General features: G+C 34.7%; 11 protein-coding genes across 11 annotated transcripts; 6 read left to right on the top strand and 5 right to left on the bottom strand.

Annotated features, from left to right (window-relative positions):
* Positions 1-10: 10 nt before the first annotated feature.
* Positions 11-991, bottom strand: cubi_00278 (syntaxin 5; the record flags this gene model as incomplete). The annotated part of the gene is made up of 1 exon (XM_029017292.1): positions 11-991. The coding sequence occupies one exon, from the start codon at positions 989-991 to the stop codon at positions 11-13; it is 981 nt and encodes a 326-aa protein (XP_028875871.1).
* A 340-nt stretch (positions 992-1,331) lies between these two features.
* Positions 1,332-3,011, top strand: cubi_00277 (uncharacterized protein; the record flags this gene model as incomplete). Its single annotated transcript, XM_029017291.1, has 3 exons — positions 1,332-2,422; positions 2,476-2,838; positions 2,900-3,011. The coding sequence occupies 3 exons, from the start codon at positions 1,332-1,334 to the stop codon at positions 3,009-3,011; spliced, it is 1,566 nt and encodes a 521-aa protein (XP_028875870.1).
* Positions 3,012-3,082: 71 nt separating this feature from the next.
* cubi_00276 (uncharacterized protein) lies at positions 3,083-3,604 on the top strand (the record flags this gene model as incomplete). The annotated part of the gene is made up of 1 exon (XM_029017290.1): positions 3,083-3,604. The coding sequence occupies one exon, from the start codon at positions 3,083-3,085 to the stop codon at positions 3,602-3,604; it is 522 nt and encodes a 173-aa protein (XP_028875869.1).
* Positions 3,605-3,776: 172 nt separating this feature from the next.
* Positions 3,777-4,179, bottom strand: cubi_00275 (ubiquitin-fold modifier 1 precursor; the record flags this gene model as incomplete). Its single annotated transcript, XM_029017289.1, has 3 exons — positions 3,777-3,944; positions 4,007-4,064; positions 4,112-4,179. 3 exons carry the CDS (start codon positions 4,177-4,179, stop codon positions 3,777-3,779), a joined length of 294 nt encoding a protein of 97 aa, XP_028875868.1.
* A 329-nt stretch (positions 4,180-4,508) lies between these two features.
* cubi_00274 (uncharacterized protein) lies at positions 4,509-5,078 on the top strand (the record flags this gene model as incomplete). Its single annotated transcript, XM_029017288.1, has 2 exons — positions 4,509-4,621; positions 4,667-5,078. The coding sequence occupies 2 exons, from the start codon at positions 4,509-4,511 to the stop codon at positions 5,076-5,078; spliced, it is 525 nt and encodes a 174-aa protein (XP_028875867.1).
* Positions 5,079-5,212: 134 nt separating this feature from the next.
* On the bottom strand, positions 5,213-6,079 carry cubi_00273 (uncharacterized protein; the record flags this gene model as incomplete). Its single annotated transcript, XM_029017287.1, has 1 exon — positions 5,213-6,079. The coding sequence occupies one exon, from the start codon at positions 6,077-6,079 to the stop codon at positions 5,213-5,215; it is 867 nt and encodes a 288-aa protein (XP_028875866.1).
* Positions 6,080-6,528: 449 nt separating this feature from the next.
* On the top strand, positions 6,529-10,371 carry cubi_00272 (RNA polymerase 1 beta subunit; the record flags this gene model as incomplete). Its single annotated transcript, XM_029017286.1, has 1 exon — positions 6,529-10,371. The coding sequence occupies one exon, from the start codon at positions 6,529-6,531 to the stop codon at positions 10,369-10,371; it is 3,843 nt and encodes a 1,280-aa protein (XP_028875865.1).
* Positions 10,372-10,675: 304 nt separating this feature from the next.
* Positions 10,676-11,869, top strand: cubi_00271 (small GTPase plus RNA binding domain; the record flags this gene model as incomplete). Its single annotated transcript, XM_029017285.1, has 1 exon — positions 10,676-11,869. One exon carries the CDS (start codon positions 10,676-10,678, stop codon positions 11,867-11,869), a length of 1,194 nt encoding a protein of 397 aa, XP_028875864.1.
* Positions 11,870-11,968: 99 nt separating this feature from the next.
* cubi_00270 (AAA superfamily ATPase) lies at positions 11,969-13,852 on the bottom strand (the record flags this gene model as incomplete). Its single annotated transcript, XM_029017284.1, has 1 exon — positions 11,969-13,852. The coding sequence occupies one exon, from the start codon at positions 13,850-13,852 to the stop codon at positions 11,969-11,971; it is 1,884 nt and encodes a 627-aa protein (XP_028875863.1).
* Positions 13,853-14,027: 175 nt separating this feature from the next.
* Positions 14,028-16,613, bottom strand: cubi_00269 (centromere protein ZW10; the record flags this gene model as incomplete). Its single annotated transcript, XM_029017283.1, has 1 exon — positions 14,028-16,613. One exon carries the CDS (start codon positions 16,611-16,613, stop codon positions 14,028-14,030), a length of 2,586 nt encoding a protein of 861 aa, XP_028875862.1.
* A 494-nt stretch (positions 16,614-17,107) lies between these two features.
* On the top strand, positions 17,108-19,192 carry cubi_00268 (ribonucleoprotein-binding protein; the record flags this gene model as incomplete). The annotated part of the gene is made up of 1 exon (XM_029017282.1): positions 17,108-19,192. The coding sequence occupies one exon, from the start codon at positions 17,108-17,110 to the stop codon at positions 19,190-19,192; it is 2,085 nt and encodes a 694-aa protein (XP_028875861.1).
* Positions 19,193-19,793: the final 601 nt, after the last annotated feature.

The raw sequence follows: 19,793 nt of genomic DNA, 5'->3' as shown, positions 1-19,793 counted from the left end.
GATCAAAATTTTAAGTAAGGAAGACTACAAAGAAGATTATGAAAGCAATTAATAGCAAAAATAGCTTGATAATCAAACCTCTGTTGGATTTGACATAGTTATAATATTTTATAAGTTCTGCATGGCCATGCTCAACATTAGAAAAAGTATTTGTAATATCTTCATCTATTCTCTGAATCATTTCCTCTTGTTGGGTGACCATTCCTGCAACTTTCTGGAAAATTTGTGCTAGTTCACCAATCATCCTTTGTACATTTTCCACTGCCTCTGCCCTTGATCTTGCATAAGAAAAGGATTGATTTTGGTGCTGCATCATACTCTGGGCTCCTCCAAATTCAAACCCAGTACCTCCTCCATGTTCCATACCATGTTCACCACTTTCTATATCGAAAGGAACTCTACTCATCTTAGAGTACTTTGTTCCACTACTAAAAGAAACTTTTGATTCTCCCATTGAACTCCCAGTTATACCAGGAAGCTGATTTGAATTGGATGAATATGAATACAGATTCCTTCTCCAATCCTGTTGCTGAATTACCTCTGTTCTTTTCTGAAGTGTATCTTTAAAGTCTCGTGTAATATCAAGCATCCGTGCCTTTAAAGTTTCAACCATCGTGATGTAATGTTGGCTACTCTGATAATATCCTCCGGATGAGGGAAACCCTTGTTGGGCATGTTGCTGTAAGACTTCGAGTCTGGAATTTAATTCTGTTACGCTTGTCTTTATATCCTCAGTAAGTTGATGAATTTGGCTGGTTCTATCCCTAAAGAGCCCTTTTTGTTTAACTATCCTATTCAATTCTTCTATTTTTAAAGATGTAGAGTTCATTTCTTGGCTGATTTCAGATGCCAACAAATTAAACTGACTACCCTGAATTGAATTAGAGTATCTGCTCGATTGGCCAGTATTCCCTATCCTTCCCTCGCTTCTTGTGCTATCATATTTCTCCACAAAATTAAAAAAATCTGCAGTTCGGTCGCTATTTAGCATCTTTTTTGTCCACCATCAAATTGATTTGATCTTTTGCCTATTTAGCTTTTTTTTCTATTTGCCTTTATCAACCTACATGTGGCGGATTTACTTGGCTAATAGCATGAACAATAAATATTACAGACATAATTGAAAGGGGGGGAAAAATAAAAGGCGCCATAAATGAATTAGGTAGATCTCTGGAATACAAATAAAAAGTTTGATTTGATTGTAACAGATTGACTTCAATAATACACGAACTTTACACATTTTCAAATCTAAATTTCCTTAAGTAGTCATTAATAGAACTTTTCTTTACAAAGTTAGAAATATTTTAAGAATTTGTCAATCTTGACTATTTATGGAGACCCAGGTACAAACTTGCACTTTTTTTATAAAGTCAAAATCTAGGTATTGTAAATTTCCTAGATATAAAGACTCAAATTTCTGCAATTTACATAAAGGAATAGAAGATGAGCTTTGCGATGGGGCTCATGAAAAATTAGATAATCAGATTATTCCTTGTTTTATTGATGGGAGACATTTTGTATCTAGAAATAAAATAAGATCTCATATTAGAAAGTGTTCTAGAGTTAGGGATATTGCATATGAGCTTAGACAACCGTTTTGTATACATATTAATGGACCTCCTCATCAGTTATTGGATCTTAGAGAAAGATTACGAGCAAAGAGAATTTTGGGAATAGAAGACAATAATCAACAAAGTATTGAAAACGATTCTTCAGATTCTAAGAAAAAGTTAGTTATTTCAAAAGAAAGATTGGAGTTTGTTGATAAGCTCCATGATTTTTGTATTAGTCAATTTGGTAATAACCCACATTTTGAGTCAAGACAGGTTAATATAAATGACTTAAATTTGAATAGGCATGATCTACAGGCAATAAGTATTTCCAGAGAATTCAGCAGGAGATTAATTAACGATGGTAATCCTATCTCTTATTGTAATTCGGAAAATGACTTTACAGTGGACGGTGATAATTCTTTGGTAATAGAGTATGGAGCTGGAAACGCTGTTCTATCTTATTGGTTCATTAAAGAATGTCAAAAATCCCAAAATAAAAAAAAATGCTCTAAATTTAGGAGTGTAATAATTGACAGAGAGTCAAGGAGGAAGCAAATGGAAAAGTTGGATGAGTCTATTTCTTCTATAAGATTAAGACTAGATATTGAACAATTTGATATTAATGCTTTGATTTCATTATGCAATGATGAACAAATTCCTAAAGAATCCATAATAGAGAAGATGTATTTAAGTTTAGGGAATGGAAATATACCATGGATTATTAATACCTTGCTTGAGCAAAAAATATGGGTATATGATTCATCAGGAAAGCAAATACAGACAATAGATGAGGTTAAAAAGCTGAGTAAAGAGGAACTCAAATATATTTTAGCGACTTTATCAAATGGAGGCGGACCTGATATCTCAAAGTAAGTTAAACTATACAAGTTTTTGTACAGGTTTACTAATTAACCTATTTTAGAATTGAAGAAACAATAATCAACAATTTTGCAAAAAAACCGGTTCACAAAATTTTTGTGATTTCCAAACATTTGTGTGGAAATGGGTTTGACTTGGGCCTTAAATCAACCCAAGGTGCAGTAAAGGAGATGAAAAGTGGCTCTATGCTTATTATAATAATGTCTCCTTGTTGCCATCATAGATGTTTAATTTCACAACACCTTGGGATTGAAATGCTCGAACAACCTGATTTGCAAAATAATCCATTTGAGAATTCAGAAGATTGCTTTAAGTTTCTTACATCTATTTCTTCCTGGTCTACCGGAACTAATGATTATAGAAGTGATTATGGATTCAAAGCTAAATATATACTAGATTCATGCAGGTAAGCTGTCAAAAGTAACGCGATCAAATAGGTTCTCACATTAACTAATTAACACTAATAGGCTATTCTGGCTTAAAAGCATAGGATTCACTAATTTAGTTTACCACACATTTACTAGCAAATCCGTTTCTCCAGAAAACATTCTGATTACTGGCATTTATTATAAAAAGTAGGCGCCACATTACAATAGCTAATTAAATTATTATATTTGACCTATTGCAATTATTCGTCAAAAATCCCATCCATGGATAATGCGAATGGTCAACAAAATATAGTATCATCCTTCCCACCTCCTCCACCATATTTTCGTCTCTTTGACCACGAAGACAAAGTGACTAAGATAAAGCCTCCTCCCTGTATTGAGGGGCCTTTTACTTGCTTTGGCTCTCAACTTTCTTCCGAGATTTCTATTCATCCATTGGATAGTGACACCATATTGTATGATGAATCCAACGATGATTTGACAGCAGAACTGATGAAGTTAAACGAAATGTTTCAGATGGAAATACTTAAACTTTTGGAGAATTCAGGGAAAGGAGTAGTAGATACATCCTCAGTCAAGAAAATAATTAAAATATATAATAATATGAATCATATACTCGAGAAGCTTAGAGTAATACAGACATATCACCAAATTTATGATGAACTAGAAGCGCAGGTTAATGAGAAGAATCAACTTTTGAATCAGATAAAACAGCATCTAGAAGAGTACAAAAGTTTATTGGCTGACTCAAATAAACAAAATGCAGACAAAATGACTGACTAGAATGCATTTATAATGTCTAATGACTTTATCATTTATATATAATTAGAGTTTTAAGATACTTTAAGTTTTTAATTTTTTTTTCTTGTATAGAATTCTTTGTTTATATCCACAAATAAATATTTAGGCTGATAGCTTAAATATTTTAAGAGAAGGAAAAGAAAATTTCTTCATCCTATACCTTGGTAAAAATAGTGAAAATACTACTACCGCCAACTCGATCTCTTGGAATTAGCTGTAGCTCCGACCCATGCTTAAGAAATATTTGTCCTGCAGTATTGTTTGGATTTATTCCAACTCCTTCTAAAGTTATTACTGCGCTTGTAGCAGAAGATACTTTAAACTATTAAGTTTTGAGTAATGATCGTATTCATGCTAACTAAAACTCCTCTGAAATAAACTTACTTGCTCAGATGCAAACTTAATTACAGCAGTAAATGGAGCATCTTCTGGCACTGACAGTCTGATGACTAATTAATAGCTATAATAATATTATTTGTAAAAACTCACATCTTGTAAGGCCTATTTCTATCTGATGCAAGAATAATTTTGAAGGAAACTTTTGTGCCTGAAGTCATTAACCTGTATAAAACTATTTATTGTTATTATTGTAGATTTGCAACTTTATTGAAATGCTAAATTATTAATAAAAGATTTGCTTTATTTTTTCCAATTGACGTGTGGAAATAAAATGGAGGGAAATTTTTATTATTTAATTTACAATTGATAATTAGAAATAAAAATTAATAATATAAAATTTATGGATTCTTGAAATGAACAATTTTTTAATCAGAATAATTCTTTTATGCCTTTTGTAAGTTCTGATTCAACTCTATTACTTTATGATTATTAATTTCTAATTAGTTTAATCTTTGCTTTAATTACTATTGTACATTGTGAGGAAAAGATGGATGTTTTTGGAAAAGTGGATGCCCCTGAATCTTCTTTAATGAAAACCCAGATTTATTTGACGGGGAGAAGACATCCGATTTATCCCAATTCAGCTGGGCATTTTCAAATGTAAGTTAAATAAATTCGCTGAAAATGCAAAATTATTTTGTAAAGTAACAATTTACCAAAGGGAGAATACCTATTAAGAGTACTGGGCCCTGAATATGTATATAATTCCTATATTATAAATATAACCGAACAAGAAACAAAAGATGGGACGAGACTTGTTTGCAAAAAGTTCATTTTTGATTACAAAACAGGAAAACCGGGAAGCACAGTAAATAGCTATGTTTTGAATATAAAACCTTTATATTCAACAAACAAAACAGATGATAGCCAGGGTGGCTTAAAAAGCCTATTTTCTCTATTGAAAAACCCTCTGGTTTTGATTTCTGCTGTTTCTTTAGGAATTACTTTTGTTCTCCCCATTTTACAGGACAGTCTCGATGTAGAAGCTATGGAGGAAATCACAGGCTCAGTTCCTGGAGGTAAGTTATTATTAAACTTTGTAATTAAATTTGGTTAAAGTACACAAATTAAAATTCAGGCAACTACGTTTCAAATTTTTTGACAAAGATCTCATAGCCGTTCGTATATAAAAACAAGGTAACTAATAGATAAATTCGGTAGTAAGATAGACTTAAATGATAGTTATGATAATTAAACTCTTAAAAAATTTTTACCATTTAATGAGTATCTAAAAGGGATGATTGGGTTCTCATTTAACAATCCAACTTGAGGTGAAAGCAATAATTCCTCAGCTGAAAAATGTTCCCATCCTGTACCTCCAACGGAAACAATACAGTAAATGGAATAAATTACTCTCAAAATGCAGACTCCAACTGGAGTAGTAATTAATATGAATAGGTAGTGTACATATATGATGAAAATTGTTAGATAAACCTGATATTTGTAGTTTGAAGGGCTAATACAAATATTGACAAACTTGTCAATAACACCAGTAGAAATAAGGTAATCCTGAAAATTGTCACAGCTTGAGTCATCTTCGAGTATTAAAATACCACAATTTTTAATAAGATGATTACTGTGGAATTGATCATTAGATATACAGATTTTGGAGTAGCTTTCTGAGCATTGAGCTAATAAAGGCCTCTTCCAATCTCGGAAAAATTCGGATTCAAATATACAATTGTTTCCATATGAAGATTCATTAACAAAAATGTGGTTTATATCTTTAAGCATAATTATAGTGGTTATAAGATTGATTAGAGTTAAAAATAAACATGAGATTGCAAGTTTTCTGGTAGAAAAGATGGATGTGAGTAACGCCAATATAGATGAAGAAAGTATTGTAAAGTAATAATAATATAAAGTTGTTGTACCTGAGGTATAGACTAGAAAAGGGAGGCCATTGAAGTTCCTGAAAATAATTTTGTAAATTAATATACTAAAGATAATACCAATAATACTCCATATTTGAAGGGTCTTTCCAAGAGAAAGATTGAGATAGTTCTTATATGTAGAAAGGATGAAGGGCTTAAAATACTCACGATTCTCATAATTCATTTTATCTGGATTCTTAAAAACTGAATTATTCCAAGTTCTTAGAAAGTTCAGGATTCATCTGGACAAAAAAATCGTAATTAAATTTAAAATAATCTGGAAAATTAAAGATATTAGCCAACAAAACTTAAATTTGATCTGCAAATTTTCATAGAATATAAGTAGAACAACTGAATAGTTAGATCAACCGAGTATCGTAATTTTCCAAAATTTGAAAAACAACCATTTAACTTTTATTTAAACTCTATTGTTTTTATTGGGCTATTCATTGTAAAATACGCGCGTAGTAATTTTTAACCGGTAAGTAATATAATGTCAAAGGTCAAATTTACAAAACGCATAAATTCCTAAATAAAAGAAAACAACTGTTTTGTTTTTATTTGGGAAATTTTTTGGTTCTATAGCGTTAATTCAGGTATATATGCTTATAGGTTTGGCTTTTAAAAGGAGAGATGGAGTACCAGAGCCGAGATAGACTACTTTCTGCAGTTTGGCCGCACATTGAATCATTCAATACATTTTTGTCTGTTGGATTAAAAAACATTGTAAAGAATTTACCCAAGATTTATGTAGACTCGGGGTTTGTTCAAGATGATTGCGAACTGAATGCAGCTTATAGTCCAATTGAATACCTTAGAATAGGAGTTACATCTGCAAAGATAGGAAAACCTATTTTTGGTAATTCTGAATCAGCTGGCACAAAGTTGACTCCCCAGCATGCTAGAAATGGTCATATTAGCTACAGTGCTCCGCTCTGGCTAGAATTTGAATGTTATAACTCCTTTTCAGAAACTGTTTCAAAACAAAGTGTTTATGCTGGAACAATTCCAATTATGGTTAAGAGCTCAAGCTGCCATTTGTTTGGTCTTGGGACAAAAGAGTTGGTGGAAAGGGGTGAGGATCCAAACGAGGTTGGTGGTTACTTTATTATTAATGGAAATGAAAGAGTTATTAGATATGTAATTCAACAGAGATGTAATTACCCAATAGGGCTTAAACGCCCAAGGTTTGCAACATTTGATTCATTTGGATCAGAGTATGCTATTTTGATGAGGTCATTAAGAGATGACGGAACTTCTACAGCAAACTATCTATATGGTACATCCGATCATCAGTGCATTTATAGGGTTTTATTAAACAGGCAGGAGTGGCTAATTCCATTTTGGCCATTACTAATGGCAGTTGGGTCGATTTACGATTCGAATATACTTAGGAGCAAGATTCTCCAATATTGCAACCCAAAGGACGAAAACTTGTTTAACACAATTAATATGCTTACTCTTGAATGGGGGTTTGATAATTCAATTGGAGTTGATTCGGAATTTAGTTCTGCATCTTTTGGAAATAAGGGGCCTGGAGACACTGATATATTGGAAAATAGATATTTACATTACATAGGTAGATTGGTTTGGGAAGGTGTATCTTTTCATCTACCTCCAGGTAGCCTTTTACAAGAAGCAGGAAGATTTTTAATTGATAACTATGTTTTAGTTCACTTGGAGGAGTGGAATGCAAAGTTGGAGTGCCTAATTTTAATGTTTATAAAACTAATCAAACTACAACTTAATGAGATTCGTGAAGAGTCAATAGATTCTTTTGCATATCAGGAATTACTATCCCCAGGGAATTTATACTCAGCTCTATTTAAAGACGCAATTTTTTCTTTTCTACAAAAGATAAGGTCTACATATCTGATTGAGATGCGTTCCAAAAATAGTGAGAAGAATAAGGAGACTAAAGATGGGGGGAATCTGCTTAGAGATATGTCATACTTCAAATCAACTTTATCAAAGAATATTGCAATGATACCTAAACGTCTCCAATATTTTATGGCAACAGGTAATGTGAAAACCACTCAATTGGATCTTCAACAGCTCTCAGGATGGACTGTTGTCGCAGACAGGTTAAACTTTAATAGATTTCTATCCCACTTTAGAGCTGTACATAGAGGGCAGTTTTTCACTACTATGAAGACCACAGATGTAAGAAAATTAACGGGTGAAACATGGGGATTTCTTTGCCCAGTACATACACCAGATGGTGAGCCATGTGGGTTACTTCTCCATCTCTCACAAGATTGCATTCCTGTAACTCAGTGGGATTCACAAGAAACACTTAGACGCTTAAGAAATTACTTGATTTCTCATGGTATACCATGCGATGATGGGTTAGGATCACTTTCTTCAGCTTGGGGTATAGAGTCCTCTTCAAGAGATGATTTACATTCCCCAGATTTATCGAAATCCATTCCTGTAATGTTAGATGGAAGAGTTATGTTCCACATCCCCAGAGAGGATTTCACAGCTTGGGAGAATAAATTAAGAACTTTGAAATGGCAAACAAGCCCATCCGTATTACCAGTTCATGCGGAAATAGCATGCGTTCCTCCAGATTCTGGTATGTTTTCAGGAATCTATATTTTCACTGTTCCTGGAAGGCTTGTAAGACCAATTATGCATCTTGAAACCGCTCAAGTGGATTGGATTGGACCATTAGGCCAACCATGGATGAACATTGGTGTAACTGAAGAGGAGACTCAAAAATCAACAGAACTCCTTGAAATTCAAAAAAGATTAATTGGCATCTCAGATACTGAATCAGAACAACAGTTAAAAGACGATTTAAAAGTTTTAAAAAAACTAATTAAGGATAATGACAGAGTACTTTCATCTGTACCAGTTAATTACACACATATGGAGCTACACCCATCGACAATTCTTTCTATTACTGCCAGTCTCATTCCTTATGCTCACCATAACCAAAGTCCAAGAAATATGTATCAATGCCAAATGCTTAAACAAACTATGGGTACCCCTTGTCTTAATCACCAATATAGAACAGACAATAAGATGTATAGGCTTTTAACTCCTCAAGAGCCCACTATTATTACTAAAGGTTATTCGTCTTTTGGGTTTTCCGAATATCCAACTGGAACTAACGCAATTGTTGCTGTAATGTCTTATTCAGGTTATGATATGGAAGACGCCATGATTCTTAACAAATCATCTTATGAAAGAGGAATGTTCCATGCTTGTGTATATAAGACTAAGATCATTTCAGCTGCTCCTCCTAGTGCTACAAAAAAGAGTGACGCAGAAAGCTTCTTTTTTCATAATGTTGGACCGGATGGGGAGTTGGTTGTTAAAGAGCTTTCAGCAGATGGACTTCCTAATATTGGCCAAAGACTTACAAAAGGTTCTCCAATTTGTAGAGTTGAACGTATAGGTTCTGGAGGACCTTCTAATGCAATTGTTCAAACTTATCATGACGATGAAGTTGCATATGTAGAGAAAATTAATAGAATTGCTAGTGGAATTTCTATAGAATTTCAACAAGATTCTCTAAGTGGAGGAGGCGGAGATGGACCTTCTAATTCTTCAGGCTACGGAGAAAAGGTATCTATTAAACTCAGAGTTGTTAGAAATCCTATGGTTGGTGATAAGTTTGCTTCAAGACATGGCCAAAAAGGTATTCTTTCAATGCTTTGGCCACAAGAAAACATGCCATTTAGCGAATCTGGTATGGTTCCTGATATCCTATTTAATCCTCATGGTTTTCCTTCACGTATGACTATAGGTATGCTTTTGGAGTCTATGGGAGGAAAAGCTGCTTGTATTCATGGAGCTAGAAATCTGGATGCGACCCCATTTAATATTAATATTTCCGATGATCTTTCGAGGTCTGAAGAGAATTGTGTGACTGATAAAGTTAATGAGAAGACTACTGTGGATTACTTTGGTAAGGCTTTAGAAAGGGCAGGCTTCCAGTATTATGGGTGTGAGCCACTTTATAATGGAATGACAGGAGTGGAGCTCCCATGCCATATCTTTATGGGAGTTATATACTATCAAAGACTTCGTCATATGGTTGCAGATAAGGCTCAAGTTAGAGCAACTGGACCAATTGATGCATTAACTAGACAACCTGTAAAGGGAAGAAAAAGACATGGTGGTATTAGGTTTGGAGAGATGGAGAGAGATTCTCTTATTTCATATGGCGTTAGCTCTATTCTTTTAGATAGATTGCTTATTTGCTCAGATGAGCACAGGGCTTATGTTTGCCCTAAATGTGGGCTTATAATCTCACCCATTTCAAAAAAGGCTATTGCACAATCAATGTCTAGCAGCAAGCTCTCAAATTGCATTCCACCTATTGCAGTTTGTAGAGTTTGCAAATCTCCTTGCAGAATTATTACTCTTCCGTATATTTTTAGGTATCTTTCAAATGAGTTAGCGGCGATGAATATAGTTATTCGCCTGAACTTACAGCAAGAAGACATTCCTATAAGCAATTAAGAGGCATACTAATCACAAACTAAAAAAGAATCTTATTTCATTATCATCTATTATTATTAAAATAACTTATTTTTCTTAATTTTTATTATTACACACAAAACCTTATTTTTTTTGTCTTATTTGACATTTTGCATTATTTTTTCAAATAATATTTTGTTGTTTGGGGGAAATGTGTCTCTTATTTTGGCGGCAACTCAGTTATATTTTAATTAAATGTTATTTATAAAATAAGTGAAAAAAGGCAAACAACTTGCAATTACATAGTTATATTTAATTAAGCAAGATAAGAAATATCTAATAAATAATGCCACCAAAAAAGAATGAGCAGAAGGAGGTTAAAGTACTTTTGGGGAGACCCAGGGGAAATCTAAAGATGGGATTAGTAGGTTTACCTAATGTGGGAAAATCAACTACATTTAACCTACTTTGTAAGCAGGCTGTTCCGGCTGAGAATTTTCCATTTTGTACAATAGAACCACATGAGGCTAGAATGAACGTTCCCGATGATCGTTTTAGAGCACTTTGCAAGCACTTTAAACCAAAAAGTGAAGTTTCAGCAACTTTGACCATCTTTGATATTGCAGGGTTAGTCCCGGGAGCTCATAAGGGGGAGGGACTTGGGAATGCTTTTCTTTCTAATATTCAAACAGTAGATGGGATTTATCATGTAGTTAGAGCATTTGAGAGTGACGAAATTGTTCATACAGAAGGAGAAGTTAACCCTGTTAAGGATTTGGAAACAATTAGCAATGAATTGAGAATGAAGGATTTGGAGAGAGTTGAAAAGTTAATTACAGAGTTAAATAGGCTGACAAAAAACGGAACAGACAGGACCAAGAAGGAACAGGTTGCTGCTTTGCAGATTCTCAAAGATGTTTATGCTCACCTTGAGGCTGGGAATTGGATCAGCAGCAAGCATGATTGGAAATCTTCGGAGGTTGAGTTACTCAATGAGCATCAGTTTTTAACAGCAAAACCGGTTGTTTATTTGGTAAATCTCTCGGAAAAAGATTACATTCGTCAGAAGAATAAATTCCTTCCAAAAATTGCAGAGTGGGTCAGGGAACATATTGACGGAGTAATAATACCGTACAGTGCTGAATTTGAGGCGGCTTTGGCTGAGCTTCACACTGAAGAAGAAAGGATGGCGTACATTAAGGACAAGGGAGCTTCAAAAAGTATGATCGATAAAATCATTAACACCGGTTACTCTGCACTAAACCTATTACATTATTTCACAGCAGGTGAAGATGAAGTTAAATGTTGGACTATCAGAAATGGCACAAAAGCTCCACAGGCTGCAGGAATTATTCACACTGACTTTGAAAGAGGATTCATTTGCGCAGAAGTTTACAAATTTACTGACTTAATGGAATTGGGAAGCGAAGCTGCTATTAAAGCTGCAGGAAAATATTTACAAAAAGGCAAAGATTATGTTGTCGAAGACGGAGATATAATATTCTTTAAATTCAATGTCAGCAACTCTGGGAAAAAGTAGAATAAATATGATATAAAGTAATATACTATTAGCATTAATAAGTTTTATAATTTCTTTATCTAATTTTCAGATTTTTTTTTATTTCTCCCAATAAATTGCTTAAGGATTTGTCTCACAAATATTTGAATTTGATTCTCTATTGGCATACTTCTCATATAGCTTGTTTTGAACAAGGATTTTGAATTCACTAACATTAATTAACCGATCCCCTTTTAGCTTCTGAATTTCATCAGCAACTTCTTGTGCAGCAATCGATATTTCAGAATCATCACCTTTACTAATGCTATCTAAGAGTTCTTTCGTCGATGGTAATTGCAGAAAAGAATGTCTTTGGATTTTTAATAAAAGTTCTGGCATAAAATGACTCATATTAGCTCTACTTGTCATAATTATCATTAAACCTAATACTTTTCTTGATACTTGAGAGTTTAATTGATCAATCGTTTCTTTTGCATTACCCTCTTGCAGATTCATATCTATTAATTTTGGTAGAGCTTTATTCAATTCTACGTCCTGGTTAATAGAGATAACTGAATCCAGAAGATATAATAAAGTAGATGCCAACTCTCTATTAATTTTAGATCTAACTTCACCTTCATTTAAGTCTTCTTTTTTTGAGAAAGTTCCCAAGGTTTCAATATCATCAAAAACTAATATACATGGCCTAGAATTCATTGCATTTTTAAATATACGCCTAAGATTCCGTGTTGTGATTCCGTGGAGAGGGCTTATTAAGTCAATAATATTACAAAACAACACCTTTACTTTTGGACTAATCGATGTCATACTTCTAACAAGAGTGCTTTTTCCACTCCCTGAACTTCCCCATAAAAACCAAGATATTGGATATCCATACATATCAAGCTCGTTTCCAGAAAATTCAGAGTGGTTATTAAATTGTTCTAATGCACTTATGGACTTTTTAATCATTTTTCTAAGTTCGTTTAGCCCCACAAAATCGTTGTCTATTGAGATTTTGGTTGCAATCAAAGAGTCAATAGATGAAGAATAGTAAGAACTTAATTTCTTTGAATTATATTTTTGCAAGAACTCTTGCACGTCCTCATTTCTAATTTTCATCATACCATTTAAATCTGCATCTTTTCCTTTTATTACTCTCTTTCCAATATACTTAACAACAAGAAAATGTTTTAGCTCATAACACAAGTCAATTAATGTAGAATATGCACTATTTTGATATGAAATAGAAGCAATTATCATCTCAATCACATCGTTTGCGACCTCAGTACCTTCAAAAATATCTTTGATTAGTTGAGTTAAATTAGATTTGTTAGTTTCCCATTCAATAGAAAGGTAAATCTCGAACATTCCTTTTCCTAAAAGAACTTGGGGTGGTTTAAAATATGGTGAAACCATGATTAAATGAATGTTAAAGTTTTCCTGCATCATAGTACGTTCTATAAATCTTTTCAATACTCTGTAGATGGACTCTTCAAATTCATTAGAAGGATCATTTGTGGTTGTATTAAAAACTCCAAAATGTATTACTTCATTGCGTAACCCATCATCAGAATCAAGATTATCTTCTTCAACTTGGTCATTAGTTAAATCTCTTGAGGATAGAACATTTAATCTAAAATGTTTTGGCAGTTCAATAATTATGAAGTTGTTGGATTTATATTTACAGTTATTTATTATTTTCTCAAATTCATTGTTGAATATATTTTCAAGTGGCAAAATTGGAGCATTTATATATAAGTAATCGTCAGTAATAAGATCAATTAATTTAAGATCAATAGTTCCTATTAATTTTTCTTCTTTGCTTTTTTCCAGTTCTTCATTAAGAACATGCAGAACTAGATCCTTAATGTTATTAGAAAGAGAATCAGCTACTTGTTTATATATACAAAAATTTGTTGAACGCGGAGTAAAACCTTCATTATTATCTGCTAAAATACCTCTTATGTACCCTCTGAAAATATGTAGTACATTCGAATTTAGCAATGACTTAATAAAAGCCATTTAATATTTTTAGAATGTTAATCTCTAACAAAAGTTATCACAGAACATTTGGCGCCAAGTACATGCCTGATTCTAGAGGCCTAAGACAAACATGCAACAAACAAAATACGATAGTGAGAAAATATTTTAATATAAAGATGAAGTAACCCTACCGGAAATATTTATATTTTGTAATTCATTCCGAAGATATTATGATGTAATATACCTCATCGACGTTGGATGAGAGGAATGGGTTTAGATTCAAGATACCTCTTATTTCATCATATTTAAAAAGAGTCTTTAGCTTGTGTTTTTGCTGAACTATGCTAGCAATATCTGCATCAAGCGTGTCCCTAAGTACGGTTAAAGAATCCCAGTACTTAAGATATCCAACTAGTGAAGGCGGATCATTATATATAAGTCTAGAATTGTGAACTCCAAAATTAGATGCTGATCCATCCTTAGGATTAACCTTGAATATGTGGCATTCAAAAAGTCTTTGTATTTGTGATGCCAAGTTGTTAAGGAGAAGAACTAATGCAGACGCATCGTCAGGGGAAACATCTTTTACATCGTCTGATGTGGCAAGCTTTAAAACTTGATTAAGAGTAGTACTTATCGTTTCATCAACAAGAATTCCAAAGCTTTGGAGATAAATCTGGATAGGTAATGTGGAAGAAAACATAGATGAGACTCTTTTAAGCCGCTGAACTATATCAACAATTATAGTTTCAACCTCAATAAACGTCTGATCCATGGACATATTCTTCATTGATTCCATAGAAAGTGCTTTTTCTTCTAGCAGCTCACGAATTGATGCAGACTCTTTGGTCAAAAGACTAGAAATCGCAGTTTCCTGAAGTTTTCTAAGGGTCAATAGAAGATCAACAAACGAGCCAACTTGTGGAATTGGTGGTGGAAATTTACTACCATATGTGAATGGAATTAGAATTAAGTGGTGAATTAAATAGGTGCAATCTGTATAAAATGTAGCAGTAAAAAGAGGATCGTTTAGTCTTTCTTTGTGAATCGTTGGCCTAAGTAATATAAATAGCATCACCAATTCTCTCACAAGAAAGTAACCTTGCTTTGCAGAGCTTAAACAGTGTTTCTGAGCATCTAGGAGGGCTTCATCCAGAATTTGATGTACTTTCTGAATTAGAGAATGCGCGCAAGAGCTAACTCCACAAATCTGAAGTTGAAGAAAACTCTCATTTTCATATTGAATTGAAGAAAATGAACCAATTTCCATACTACCGATAAGATCTCCTTCGCCAATAAGATTAATTAAATTTGACAAATCGTTGTTCTTGTCTGCCTTTGATTTCTCTACCCCACATTGCTGAAGGAGGTTCGTTAGAGACCCAATTTCTGTGGAGTCGTCAACCAAAATTATAGAGGGGTCGTCACGCATAATAATCTCTCTGGCAAAGCTCAAAGCATGAATCTTCCTTTCTTCATATCTACTAGTCTCCAGTTGGTTGACATAATTTGAAATGGTGTCTTCTCCCGCTGGTATAATTTGAAGTGATCTTGCCTGGACCTCAAATTCTCTCAAAATCTGACAATCTTTTGTCGAGGGTGTTGAAGAAATACCATGTAATAGTCTAGGAGAAATCCAATTCCAGGTATATTTACCAAACAAGGAAATGACTTGAATGTTGCCTGTAAAGCAATCTTCTGACAAAAATTTAAGGAGTGAAATCAAAACAGGTACTGCATGCTCATAAACTGAAAGCTGGCTATCAACACCTTCTGTTCCATCAGAATCCATATACTTATCATTTGACTTGCTAGATACAACCTTATATTCCCATTTGTATTCATTGTGAGATCTAGTTTCAGATGGAAGCAGTTTGTACCCACAATTCTTCTCCGCAGAAAGCTTGCTTGATTTAGAAACCAAAGGATCAAGAATATTGTCAATACAAAGTTTTGAAAGATATGCTACATGCTCATTCACTACACCAACAGATATAAGGGAGTACCAAACATCTTGAAGAGATACTCTGATCTCATCCCCGTCATCTGTTGAACAAGAGTCCTTAGAATCGAACCCAACGTTAAAATCAGAAATTTCCATAAGTAAGCTCCTTGGCAAACTCATTCTTATTCTGATTTCATTTCGTTCTAAATGGAATATATATCTAAATAGTAGTTCAACAATGCTCACAAGCCTTCCTCTTCTATGGAGGTATTCTATTTTGACCTCCTCAAAAACATCTTTTTCTTCTTCAATTCGTTGTATAGCTCTGTTTCCCGTGATATTCTCTGATCCAATTTGATTGATATCGCTATCATCAAAGTTGATTTCATTTAGCTTCTGACTGGCATTACTTAATGCATCAGCAGCCAAATCGAATTCGTATTCAACTAAATAATTATCGAATTCGGCAAAAACGGAGTGAAGCTGTGCTATTGTTTCAAAGAAAACACTGGCTTTCTTGAGGGTCGCAAGTTCCCTCTTAATACTAGAAATCTCTTCAATTTCAGCAGCTCCTTTTGAAGATTCCAAATCTTCTTCAACCTTGGTTTCAATAGATGCAATAGTTTTTCTCAATGCCACTGCTTCAGTCTGAAGCGAGTCCAATTCTTTCTTGGATTTTACATAGTTAATACTGGAAACATCAATGCTTTCTAGTACTGATTCTCTAACACTTCTGAGCTCATCTTCAACCGTTCCTAAAAGTTTTCTGATGCTTTCAGCAAAGCTAATACTGGAGTTCTCAGAATGCGCCTCAGTTAGCATCTTGACTTTAATGCTGGAAAGTAGGTCGTCCATTCTGCCCTCTTATTCTATCATCTCCATATTACTTAAATATTTCGTATTATTTGACACCTAGATTTCCTATCCTCAAAATCAATAATAAAGGCTGACAACTTTAAGCCCTGATTCAGTATATTAGTGCTTTGAACGATTATGGGCCCAGACTTACCAAGCAGTATATTATTGTTAAATTAGAAATACGGTATCTGTCAGTCTTCAGTTTGAAAGACCAATTATTCCCCTCACTTGAAAATTAAAAAAATAGTCTTTGAGGGGCGTTGGTGAGGAGCTTCTTTACAATGAGATACTGGTTAATATTTGGGCTATATTGGGCGGCAAGGTGCACCTCGTGCTGTAAAAAACGAGGAGGCATTGCGGGGAGTTGTCAGCGCCAAATTGGCTTTGTCTACACCAAAAGTTATAATTTAGTAATAAAAGCACAAGCAACACCAATTCGTCCTTAAATTGAAAAAGATAAGGATTCTCGAATAGGAAACTACATTAGTCTAATGATAGATGAAGGAGCTTCTGAGCTTGAAGTTGTGAAGGTTAGAGAAGAAGAGGTTGGGTATAACAAAGAGGTTGAGGAGGAGGAGGAAGGTCGAAGCCTCAGCACTTTCTCGGATAAGGAAGTAGAGTCTAAGGATCTTGCAAGCCTCGAAAAGTTGGGCCCAACTGAAACTGTGGAGGAGGGCTATATTTCTGCAAATGCTACAGAGCTTCCAATACCGGATCCTAACTCTAACTCAAGTGGGCATCTTACTGGGGATGTATCTGAAGATGATGAAACTAACTACGAAAATGATAAGAAATTAATAAACGGTAAGGTAAAGGATCTGAGTATCGGATCTCGCACCGAGGAGGGCGTATTAACAGGGGGAGAAGCTGCTTCTGAAGAGGGGGAAGAGCCTGGCGAAACTGAAACTGTGGCCGATAATTCTGTCCCAGGTAAATCAGATAAACAGGGAATAAAGGGTATCCCTAGGATTCCTAGAAGAAGGTCGAGGAGTCCTAGTCTCGAAGAGGGTCAGAGCGTCGAGGAGTTTAGCAAAATCAGCGGTTCCTTTTCGCCTCATAATTCAGGTACAATTGACTCAAACCATAAGAAACGCAGGAAGAGAACAAGTTCGGGATGGGACGCTCAGAACAACAATAGCTGCAACTCCCCGAACTTGGCTCCTATACCAGGAAATCCCCATGGTCACTTTTCAGGTGTATCTGGAGCCTTATCTGGGAATAACGGAGTTGTAACTAATTCTAATTCGAATTTGGGTATGGGTCCTGGACACTCTAACGTAGGATCCGGAACTGGTATTGTAGCAAGTTCTACAGTGGGCTCAGGAACAACGACGGGAGCGGGGCCCAGGCAAAACAGTCAGATCTCTCGTATCTATGTGGGTTCACTTGATTATTCACTAAACGAGGCTGATATCAAGCAGGTCTTTGGCTCATTTGGGCCAATCGTGAACATTGACATGCCCAGAGAAGGCAACCGCTCTAAAGGCTTCTGCTTCATTGAGTACACATCGCAGGAGTCAGCAGAGATGGCTTTGGCCACAATGAACAGGTTTGTACTAAAAGGAAGGCCAATTAGGGTAGGCAGGCCTACCAACGCAGCAACTAGTAGTGGTAGTCAATCCGGAAGTGGAGGCATAGGGGGTGGCTCAGGGAATGTCGTTAATCCAAATATTGCTGTTTTTAATAACAACCAGATTACACATCCAAATCATCAAATTCAATCGGAAACCACTCATGGAACAGGAATTGCAACCCATTCACAGAATAGAATTTATATCGGCTCTGTTCCTTACTCATTTACAACTGACGATCTAAGACATATTTTCAAGGCATTTGGCGTGATTCTTAGTTGCCAGTTAATTCCCTCAATAGAAAAGCCAGGTACCCATCGTGGCTACGGCTTTATTGAATTTGGTACTGCAGATCAAGCAAAGCTTGCAATCGAAACTATGAATGGCTTTGAAGTCGGTGGAAAACAACTCAAAGTTAATGTTGCAACAGCGCTTAAACCACAAGTAGGTGGTGGGGGCGGAGGAACTCAATCAGGTGTTTCAGGAGCCACAGTAGGCCAGATACCAATGATTAATCCTATGCAAAATGTAATACCCTCCCAAATACCTTCAATGGGTATTCCTCATCAAATGGTTTTACCTTCAATGATGCAAATGCCTAATGTGGCCCCACCCCCACTCCCGATATACCAACAACCACCTGGATATACATTAAGCAATGGACCGACTCCCTATCAAATCCCCAATACCATTTCAGGATCTACCAATAACTCCAATATTATTTTGCTTACAAACATGGTCGGCCCTGATGAAATTGACGATGAACTTAAAGAGGAGGTTAAAATTGAGTGCAGCAAGTATGGAAAAGTTTACGATGTCCGTATCCATGTATCAAATAATATTTCCAAGCCTTCAGATAGAGTACGTATTTTTGTCGTTTTTGAATCACCTTCTATGGCACAGGTTGCTGTGCCTGCACTTAATAACCGTTGGTTCGGTGGCAACCAAGTTTTTTGCAGCCTTTACAATACTGAAAGATACTACTCCTCCTTCCTCGATGACTAGGATTTTTACCATCGTTTGACGCCGCTTATATTTCTTTGAAAGATATCAGGCTAACTCTTTCAAAGCCTATTGGGATTATATTTTCTATAAACCGAATGAATATTGATAAGAATTTACTCCTGAAATACCCTTGATATATGAGTATTTTTCAAGCAACGATATATTTGTGCTCGAGATTAGGTTTAATTTTTTTATTATATGATCTAAAATTGGAATTTTTTTAATAATTTAGAATTTGAACATTTTGTTCAACATCTATCAGTTTAGAAAATCAGAAATTGGCATATACTACCTTGTATGTGTTTATAATTATGTTACAATTTTCATTTGTAATTTTCGGTCTAATAGTAGGAGTCAACTTATACTTAGAAACATCTATTCAATGTACCTTTATCTATCTTTATGTTAAATTGTTATCTAGTCATTTATTTTGTTTCACTCACTATTTACTCGAGGCTAATCTAAATGGCAGTGTGGGGGTATCATTATTACATCAATTTTTCATATTTTTTTTTCAGGTAATGGATAACCTTAAGTTATTTGGGCGGGAACATGTTTGTGTACTGCCTTGATATAAATAATAATTGCTATTTAAATAGTA

The sequence above is a fragment of the Cryptosporidium ubiquitum genome, assembly GCF_001865345.1.
Source record: "Cryptosporidium ubiquitum isolate 39726 chromosome Unknown contig_11, whole genome shotgun sequence".
NCBI lineage: Eukaryota > Apicomplexa > Conoidasida > Eucoccidiorida > Cryptosporidiidae > Cryptosporidium > Cryptosporidium ubiquitum.
This window is presented reverse-complemented; position numbering and strand designations above follow the sequence as displayed.